The sequence below is a fragment of the Schistocerca serialis genome, chromosome 1 (genome assembly GCF_023864345.2).
Source record: "Schistocerca serialis cubense isolate TAMUIC-IGC-003099 chromosome 1, iqSchSeri2.2, whole genome shotgun sequence".
In the NCBI taxonomy this organism is placed as follows: Eukaryota; Metazoa; Arthropoda; class Insecta; order Orthoptera; family Acrididae; genus Schistocerca; species Schistocerca serialis.
This window is the reverse complement of record NC_064638.1, coordinates 824,268,071-824,279,159: the sequence shown is the minus strand read 5'-3', so window position 1 is coordinate 824,279,159 and position 11,089 is coordinate 824,268,071. Positions and strand designations below refer to the sequence as shown.

Genomic DNA, 11,089 nt, shown 5'->3' with positions numbered 1-11,089 from the left:
CTGTCAGGGTTCCTCCGAGCCATAATCCGCAGGTAGCGGTCATCCACTGCAGCAGTAGTCCTTGGCGAGGCATGTCATCGACAGTTCCTGTCTCTTTGCATCTCTTCCATGTCCGAACAAAATCGCTTCGGTTCACTCCGAGACGCCTGGGCACTTCCCTTGTTGAGAGCCCTTCCTGGCACAAAGTAACAATGCGGACGCGAACGAAACGCGGTATTGACCGTCTAGGCATAGTTGAACTACAGACAACGCGAGCCGTGTACCTCCTTCCAGGTGGAATGGCTGGAACTGACCGGTTGTCGGAATCCATCCGTCTAATAGGCGCTGCTCATGCATGGTTGTTTACATCTTTAGGCGGGTTTAGCGACATCTCTGAACAATCAAAGGGACTGTGTCTGTGATACACTATCCACAGTCAACGTCTGTCTTCAGGAGTTCTGGGAACCGGGGTGATGTAAAACTTTTTGTTGATGTCTGTACTTCTCATGAACCAGTTACATCAACTTGTAGAGTATACAGAGGAACAAACACAGGGGTGTGAGATACGACACTACAACATCAGCTATGAGTGCGGTAGTTTACAAGATGAAGTTACAAGAAGGAGAAAGATAATCTCGGGGGGAAGTTTAAGCAACACTGGGAAAGCGACAGCATAAGAAAGGAATTGAAGATAGAACACGGTTCTCGTTGCGTAATAACGAAATAAAAATGATGAAATTGTCATGTGCATATATTACAATGACAACACATCAAAAGGCGCTACCGGAATCACATACACAAGCCATATACTGTAGAAAATAGTTTGTCCAAGTTTGTAATGTCAGAGACTGTCGCAGTCCCGGAATGTTTACTATTGTATATGTTGAAGCAACTGCAAAAAATACAGCTTTAATTCGATTAACAGCGATACACGGTGAGACATTGTCGCAGCAGAAATCACACGGCCATCGACGCGTCGCGCAGTCCGCCGCCCATCGGCGCTGGAGCGACGCGTGCACTCTAGCGGTGGCTGACCGGCGCGGCGTCACGTCACGGCCAGACGACGGACTCTATCCAGGGCACGAAGCTGGCGACGCGCGTGTACACGGCGGGGTAGCCGGGCTCCGCGCAGCCCTTGCCGAACGAGACGATGCCCAGGATGGAGTAGGTGCAGTAGGGCTGCGTGTTGCGCACCTGCAGCGGCCCGCCGGAGTCTCCCTGCGAGAGCACGACACAGCACAGTCATCACCGCTGTATGCTGACACTTGGACAGGCGAGCGCAAACTGTGGCCTTAAGTCAAATGAAAGCCATAAATATTTTTAAAAATTTTACCGTATTTTACTTACTATAAGACACTCCTTAATTTACAAAAAATTAACATTTTTAATTATTAGATTGCAAAGTCAGGCTAAAAAACAAACTTATCCATCTTTTTGATTTGCAGCTCCTTGTACTGGCCGTGTCTGCAGTTAGAATTTTTGGATGTGAGGTCCGCCAGTTATGCAAAACACCGTTTTTTCTCAGTACCCAAACACGTTTTGCCACCACTGTGCCATCATCAGTGGGTTTTCGTTTTTATTTATTCTCTACATTTGGTGTGCATGAATTTTCTGGATCACTTTTGTGTTAATTACTACAGGTAGCTTGTAATGTTTTCGTGTGGCAAGCACTTCCATTCTCCGCATCATGCTGAGACATTGTGATGCATACGTAACTATAACAAGTATTTTCCACAAATAACGTAGTAAAACACTTTTCACTACACCAGAACATCGCGTGATGCAGAGAATGGAAGTGCTTGCCACACGAAAACATGACAAGCAAACTGTAGTAATTAACACAAAAGTGATCCAGAAAATCCATGCACACCAAATGTAAAGAATAAATAAAAACGAAAAACCACTGATGATGGCACAGTGGTGCCGAACCATGTTTGGGTTCTGAGAAAAACGGTCTTTTGCGTAACTGGCGGACCTCACATAAAAAAAATCTTAGTTTATAAAACCGAATTGACTTTTAAAATCCTCGAGGACCGTCATCTGAACCTTCTCCCCCTCCTTCATCGACAACGTTGTCCTGTTCATATGTAAGGCGGTCTTCACTACCTTCGAGTGCATCACTTATGCCGCACTTTAAACATTTAACAATAATGTCTTCTCTCACTCTAGACGACGTTGTTGTGTCCACTGACGCAATTGTTTGAGTGTAGGCCGTGAATACACGTTGGGTTTCATCCATTTGTTCCATTCCTCTCATATACACTTTAAATGGTTTGTTTATCGAGACATCAAGAGGTTGCTATCGTCAATTAAGTAATCCCGGAATAACAGCAGGCCCTATATTTCCCTCTCTCAATTTCTCTTTCACAGAATTTTTGAAATAACTAGTAAACTGTTTAGCACAAGAAGAGGACTCTCCTTCAATAAAGCACCTTTCCTTCTCTCCCACACTCTTAATCCAATATTTCACACCAGCATCGTCCTTGTAACAACTATCATGTACATGAACAACACCTGTCGACATTTCAGAAGGTTTTGGCATTTTTTACGCTTGAGAATGATCATTCGTTTAAGTTTAGTACCGTCAGCACAACATGAAAGGACAACAGAGTAGCGCGTTTTTTCATGTCCAATTGTTTTTGTAGTTAGAGTTTCAGCACCTTTCATGTCAACAGTTCTGTTACTCGGCACATCAAATGTCAGAGGAGGTTCGTCGATATTCACTGGTTGGTTTAGTTCCACAATGGTTTTCTTTCGATGTCGAATAATAAAGCGATGGAAAGATATTTTCTCCTCGTGCTCTTGTGTCATTTTCTGAGATATTTTCATTTTGGTTCGCATATTAAGTCCATGACACTTCATAAACCTATAGTACCAACCAACTCCACGCTTAAAGTCTTAAGTTGCACTGTAGCCCTAGCTTATGAGTATATATTTCAATCATTTTTGTATTAATTCCAATGCCATTTTGACGGTGTCCTTGAATCCATTTCAACACGTCATCTTCTCGTTACGGCTATTTTGCAATCAGTCCTCTATTTGCACATTATGTCCTCATTTTTTTTCAGTTATTTACTTGCCCGCCAATGGCGAATAGTCTTCTCTCTTGGTGGAGGGCCGAAATACCGCTCTGCTTCCGTGTTGTTCTGCTGGTGCTGTTACTTTCAATTTATAGCCCGCATTAAATGAATACCTTTTAATTTTTTCCATTACGAAACTAGCTACTAATAAAAATATTGTACTGTTATCGACAACACAAATCAGTTTCAATTCAAGTCACTAGCACTGTACACTGTTTTGGGTTTATGATCGCGCGGCAGGAGGTAGACAGCATCAGCACGTTCCTGAATCTCTACAACTCATGTTCGTCCCATCGGTACATTGGTGCCAGCAGTTGAATCCAGTGTAGTCAGGTGGAGATAGGTTTCCCGCAGCATCGAATACGGCCATTTTTTAAGACTGGCGGAAATTTTAAATCAAACACTGGACTTTTAATTTCGAGCATAAGGCGCGCCTGAATTTTGGAGGCAACTTTTCGAAGAAAAAAGTGCGTGTTATAGTCCGTAAAATACGGTATGTGGCATATTCTACACTAGCTGTTACGTACGGCTGTGATCGCATACCACTAGGTCTGCTACGAGGAGTGGTGGTAACTAAGATACTGTATGTGCAATACCATCAGCTCGTCTGACTAGTGATGGGGAGCTCGTGAATGAGTCGTTTAAATGAACGCTTCACTCCAGTGAAGTGTGAACTAACCACTCAATTTCAATGAACTGGTACTTCAAACTCTCCACAGATAGTACACTCCACACTTTTTTTCTAGTTGGTTCACTCACTCTCTTCCCCTCTCCCACTACATTGGCGCTACGTCACTCATTCTCCCTTCACTTCAATCCTCCCTGTACTGCCTGTCGACGAATCGCGCGGTGAAATACACTTAGAACAACAGTTGCACTTTGCTTTCACATAACCTAAATCGGCGAAGAAACCCCAAATTTCACTACTTTCACGCGATCGCGTTTTGCTAGCCATTGTATAAGCGTGAACAGACACAAAAACTGCTTTCGAATAAAATAAAGAGGGATTTTACCTGAAATCGTACCAATGACTACAGGTGACAGTTTACGTTTTGAATTTAGAGGGTTATTATTCTCAATAAAAATAAAATCTCCAAGAAAACTTCTGAATAATTACTTAACGTAGGTATATAGACTTTGTGACAGTGGTAAACATACTCATTCTATTTTGGATTAAATTTTAAAAGGAACATAAACTTGGACTGCATTTCGTTGGTAGCCCTAGTTTTCAGTCCATAAATACAACAAATAAGGTTTCACTTGGCAGATGAAGACTCTTTTTGGCGCTTCATGAGAAAATGTCGAGCAAGATTAAACGTAATACCTTCTTTATATGTGACAGGCTTCTCTGTTTATCTTTCCTTTGTCCCCTTCGACCGTCCTGTATTTAAGTTAACTCAGACGTTGTAAGACGCAAAACGTTGCGTGCACGTTACTGCATAGTTCGGCCATCTGTTGGTAAAAATATGAAGTATTACGAAGCTTTATTGTACGAGCGAGCGTAGCCGCGGCTGAACGGCGAACTGGGCAACTTCGCCAGGCTTCCGTACTTCATGAATGAACTACTTCATTTGAACGCTTCACGGCAAAGAGTGAAATGAATGAAGTAGTTCACGGGAATGAACGAGTTCGACCCATCTCTACGTCTGACGTGTTTATCTGTCCAGGCAGCTACAACTAGTGATGCACCCTCCCCTCTCCCAAGCTGTCCCAATGCAGGGTGAGTCAGCATGCGCAGTGTCGGTGCCGCGCAGTGCGTATAGAGGGGCATTGGCTGCAGCGCGCATCTATGCAACATGCTACTGAAGCAGCCATACACTACACATCTGCGTTATGCAACAAATAATGTGGAAGTATGCATTAAACACACTGAAGATAGTCTAAGCATTCTATTCATTACTTTGAATCGTTTCATATAGCACATATCAGCCAATAAAAGCGTTTCACAAATATGATAAAGATCAGAAGTCAAAGACTAAATACGCTCGTATCCAAAATTAAAGCAACAAATCGCTATTTCCCCATCCTGTGTCTAATTCACGATGTAATCATACAGGGTGGCGCACATAAAACCGGCCCCTGCGCTGAAAGGAATACGAATGAAGAAAATCAACGCACATCATCGCGTTCTTACATTTTTATTGTACAGTTTCATTATTAACTACGTAATTAACAGTTTAAGTAACAGATTTATTTTTATTAGTTTAATAAGCATATTTTATAAAAGAATTTAAAGTCTGTGTTCAAAATGTTCTCCGCCAACGTCCAAGCAAAGCTGTGCACGTCGAGGCATGTTATGGAAAACACTTTTCAGTACTCTTTGAGGAATGTTCGAAATTTGTTCACATTTGTTGTTTTTCAATGTGCCAAGTGTTCTGGGATTGTTGCGGTAGACTCTAGTCTTTAGAAATCCCCAGAGGTAAAAGTCACATACATGGTGACAAGTCGGGAGAGCGGGGTGGCCACAAGCCCTTACTAATGGTCCTCTCTTCTGTAAAATCAGTATGTATACGAGCTAAGGACAAATCCGACGTATGAGAAGTTGCCCCATCTTACTGGAAATATGCACAACATTTTTCGTTTGGCGTTAACAGAGCCGAAAATTCATTGTAGAGTTGCAACATGTGTTGACAGTTTCGTTGAAGAACAATGGCCCGATAATTCTGTTACCAGATACGGCACACCGTACACCAAATTTTAAATCGTCTATCGGCTTTTGCAGTATGCCATAGGGATTCTCTGTAGCCCAGTGTCTTGTGTTTTGTGAATTAATGTAACCCGACAGATGAAACAATGCTTCATCCGTCGGAAAAAGGAGGAACGGATCAAGTTGTCCCCCAGGGACATTTTCTAGCAACCAATCGCTTCAATGTGTGCGCTTACCGTTGTCCGCTTCTTTTACTTGCTGAACAGCACTCACTCGGTAACGTTCCATTTTTAAGCCATGAAGGATGCGTTGACATGACCTGCGAGATATTCCACACTGCTGTGATAATCGTCGTGTTGACTTGTAGGGACTTCTTTCAATGTGTGCCGTCACGTTTGCCACAACTTCAGGTGTACGTACAGTCGGTGCCTTATTTCTCTTTGAATTAACAACACTGCTTGTCGAACGCCACTTTCTCACTAGATCCTGAATCGTTGATTTTGCAGGAATATTACTTTCTGGAAACTTTTCACGAAAAGTGTCACGAACAACCTTAACGGATTCAGACTGCACATATTCTTCAACAATGAACACACGCTCCTCAATGGAGTAAGACATGACAATTAAGTACACGGTTTATAACAACTACTTTCCGTATGAACTACTCATACTTTACTGCTGTTGGAAGGTGGCAAAGAAACTGACTAGCTAGTAATGCTACTTCCGCGCGTTTGCAGTCCGGTTCGGGCCGGTTTTACGTGCGCCATTCTGTACAAACTGTCAACCAGATGTCCGTATGATCGTGTTCTGCATGCAAGATGGCTTTCCGGTCAACCGAAAACCATGCCAACGATGACGTCAGGGCACACATGAAACGAGATAGTGTTTGCTGGGTAGCCTCACATCCACAATCGCTGTGTACACAGTCACAGACGGTGCAATATGGCACAGAGAAGATGCCTACCACACTATCTGCGGCAGAGGGTCATAGAAAGACCGGAAGCAGGACAGTCGGCAACTGATTTGGGTTGATCATTTAATTTGAATCGTTCTATTGTTTCTCGAATGCGGCGACTGTTTATAGAGACCAAAATTGTATCCGGGAAGACCAGGGCAGGGCCGACCCTGTGTGACTTCAGAAGAGAGGACCGTTATCTGTATGTAACGGCACAACAGTACCACCTCAGTACTGCACGGCAACTGGCATCTGAGCTCGCAGCATCCACTGGACTTGTTGTATCGAGGCAAACGGTATGCAGAAGGCTTCGACAGAGTGGTCTTTATTGTCGGAGACCTGATGACGTGTCTTCACAGAAGGGAACATCTACAGTGGAGTAATAAAACATACCACCTGGACAGTCGAACAATGGGCCAATGTTTTCACAGATGAGTCCCGATTTAGTCTCGAGAGTGAGTCTCGTTGGATTCGCATCTGGAGGGAACGATTTAGGGACTCAAACATCGTGGAAAGAGACTGATGTCGAGGAGGATTCCTAATGGCGTGACAGGGATTACTTTTACCACTCGAAACCGTCTTTATGAAATTGTGTGGTTGAATCGGCAAGGTTTAACTGCTGTCAGGTATCGTGGTGAAGTCTTGGGACTTCATTTGCGATTGTAGAGAGGTGCTGTGAGTCCAGACTTCGTACTGATACACGATAATGCTCGACTTCAAAGAGCACAGGTGGATGATGTTTTCTTGGAAACGGAAGATGTTGCACCCATGGCGTGGCCTGCTCTCTCTCCCGATTTGAATCCCATAGAGCACGTGTGGGATGTACTAGGGAGACGGGTTGCATCACGTCAGCCTCCATCAACTACTCTGCAAGACTGCGAGCAGCTCTGCAGGAAGAATGGGCGTCATTGCCTCGTCATGAGACCGATGACATCGTTCACACCAACTCCCGTCGTTGTCGGGCCTGTACTGCTGGCAGAGGTGGTCACAGCCCATGCTGCGCACATTATCCAGTTGTCGGAATGTGTGTGCAAATCCGTTAAGCATGTTGCAATTGTTTACCTTCTGTATTCTTTACATTGTTTCTACTTTGCTATCACCTGTTTTCACTGATTTGTAGCGAAATAAACGCAACCATTCTAAATTTCCGTTTGTTGCTTTAATTTTGTACACCAGCATAGTTTATTCAAAGAGTAAATACTTTTCCGTAATTCGTGTAATATTCTTCGTATTAATATACGTATCTCGCACTACACACTTTCTGAAGCAGTCTGTCTTCTTCACGAGGTTTGAAGCTCTCTTCATACCCAATTTCATTGAAATCGGTTGAGCAGGTTGGTCGTGAAAACGTAACAGACAGAGGTACTTTCGCATTTATTATACTAATACGGATGAAACTTTCAATTACGATATCTTTTTTCCGTGATCAGAATTTGATGAAAGAAAGCTGTATCGGTACCCTAATCTATGCTCAAGTTATGTGCGAAAAACCCATGAAAGAAATTAGCCTTTTCGGACAGGCAGACAGTCTGATTCGACGGTTGTAGATAAAACTTGAAATCACGGTATCTTTCTTTCCGTGATCGGATTTTGATGAAATAAAGCCTATACGGTGCCCCAAGCTATGCTCAAATTACCTGTGATAAACCTGTGAAAATTCGTCTTGTGCTTTTAGAGAAGAGTGTTAAGGCAGACAGACAGACATGACAGTTTTATATGTTTATTATTAGTATACAGAAGATAATCTCATTCATGGTCAAACCAATTTAGTCAACGCTTACAAGGCGCCTTCATTCCTGTAGAACAGATTTATTTTGGGAGTGTACTTAGTCACACGTTGAGTCACTCTTCCTCATTCGTGGAATGGTTGCTTTAATATACAATGGCTGGACATAAATATGCAGCACAGAGAGAAATGCATGCTTCAATATAAAATGGTTAAAATGGCTCTGAGCACTATGGGACTCAAAATCTGAGGTCATCAGTCCCCTAGAACTTAGAACTACTTAAACCTAACTAACCTAAGGACATCACACACATCCATGCCCGAGGCAGGATTCGAACCTGCCACCGTAGCAGTCGCTTCAATATAAATGAAGATGGTAGCCAAGCCTGCTGCTGACGCTGTCGTATTTGACTGCGGCCGGTACATGTGATATGTCCTCAGTACGTTGCAAGTTCAAAAAATGGTTCAAATGGCTCTGAGCACTATGCGACTTAAATTCTGAGCTCATCAGTCGCCTAGAACTTAGAACTAATTAAACCTAACTAACCTAAGGACATCACACACAGCCATGCCCGAGGCAGGATTCGAACCTGCGACCGTAGCGGTCGCTCGGTTCCAGACTGTAGCGCCTAGAACCGCACAGCCACTCCGGCCGGCTTACGTTGCAAGTGTCAATAGTGACCACAACCGAGTGTCAGTGTAGTTGCGAATGTGTTATGCCGGAGCTAAGTGAATTCGAACGTGAGCAAATTACTGATGCTCTTATGATGGATGCTTCCGTAACGAATGGGACCGAAGTTTTTAATGTGCCAACTTGCAAGTACATTTACTCGTAAAAATGCGTACAGGGAAGTTCGAAAAGTATCATCCGCTAAGCCAACAACCAGGTATACAGAAGACAGAAGAGCATTAAAAAGTAACAGCCGTCATTCCACATTTGCTGAACAAAGTATGGACAAGAAACATAGCACAACACACATTAATCAAAATTTTCAAATGCGGGAACAGCTCCCCACAAAAACTAATCATTGAAGAAAATTATCAAATACAAAAAGCCATAGTTGAAGGAAAAGAAGTAATAATTTAATACACAGCTCTCTGCAATGGAACTCTGTTCTTTGCCCTCAAAGAATTATTGTATAACACCAACCTATAGAGCCTCCCCCCCCCCCGCCCCCCCCCCCCCCCCCACACACACGCCTCTGAAAGATTCTGAACAATTGCCACTGTCAGCCATCTTGCTTTTACACCTTCAACTGTTCCACTGTCCACCATTTTGTTTCTGCAGCTGATAAACAGTGAAACAGTGACAGTGACAGCTCTATATATAAAACTTCACAGTGAAGACGATGAAAACAGAAAACGTAAGTGAAACATAATGTAAACACACACACACACACACACACACACACACACACACACACACACACACACACACACAATCTTCCACACAGAATTAATTTCAGGCATAGCCATTACAGGTCCCAAATCGTAATTTTTTTGCCTAAATAATCTGTGTCATGAAGTGCTATGTTGTTGCAGATAAATTGGGAAAGAAATCGGTCACTGTAAAAACATAGCATATCAAGAAAACCACACCATCTGGTAAAAAGGTATGAAATCAATTTTATGTATTTATTCGAAAATCTGTAATTGCGATTTTAAAAACTAATATTTACTTGTATACAAACAGTAAAGAACATTCTTTGTTCAACAAACATAAAATAAAAGCCCATCGATGATGCTGCAACTGGAGTGAAACATGTTTGGGATAAAAAACAAAATTGTGTTTTGCTAAAGGTAGACTCCATCCAAAAACATATGTAGTGGACTAAAGTGTATGTTGAGTGATCGTGATAGACGCTCATTGAAGAGGTTCGTGACGAAAAATAAGAGGACAGCAGCTGCTGTCACTGAAGAAGTGAATGTCGCACTTGCGAACCCTGTCAGCACCAAAGCAACACGAAGGGAGCTACATAAGTAGGGAACTGCAGGGCAAGCTGGAGTTCCGAGGCTGCTCATCAGTGAAGCAAATGCCCGCAACAGGAAAACATGGTGCCGAAGCCATAAAGTCTTGGCTATGGAGCAATGGAAGCATCTCATTTGGTCAGACGAGTCTTGTTTCAGACTGGTCTCAACTTCTGGCCCTAGAGTGAAAAATGGTGTGGAACCTGTAATGACATGGGGAGCCATATTGTGGTATTCCACGGGCCCTGTGGCTACTTTGGAAGGTTGGATTACTGGCAAGGATTATGTGACCATTTTGACTGATCAAGTCCATCCCACTGTACAAGTTTTCTTCCCCAGTGGCGAAGCTGTGTTCCAAGACGACAGGACCCCTACTCAGAGCTCGCGTCGTCCAAGACTAGTTTTGTGAGTATGGGAACGAGCTGTCACACATCACCTGGCCGCCAGTCGCCAGATCGCAGTAGTATTCAGTATTAGCAATTTACTTTGGAGGGAAGGGTGAGTGATTGCTATCCACCACCACATTACTTGAACGTATGGCATTGTTGGCCGGGAGGCCCCAAGCGGGGAAGTTCGGCCGCCGTATTGCAAGTCCTTTTTAGTTGACGCCACTTCGGCGACTTGCGAGTCAATGATGATGAAGGACACACAACACCCAGTCATCACGAGGCAGAGAAAATACCTGACTCCGCCGGGAATCGAACCCGGGACCCCGTGCGCGGGAAGCGAGAACG

General features: G+C 43.5%; 1 protein-coding gene across 1 annotated transcript in view; it reads right to left on the bottom strand.

The window, feature by feature from the left end:
• Nucleotides 1-712: 712 nt before the first annotated feature.
• The window catches only part of LOC126484400 (trypsin-1-like), a 104,511-nt gene continuing 94,134 nt past the window's right edge, over nt 713-11,089 (bottom strand). Inside the window, exon 7 of the mRNA XM_050107906.1 lies at nt 713-1,197. Coding sequence (XP_049963863.1) covers nt 1,030-1,197 — 168 coding nt within the window. The 3' untranslated portion in view covers nt 713-1,029. The remainder of the gene's footprint in view (nt 1,198-11,089) is intronic.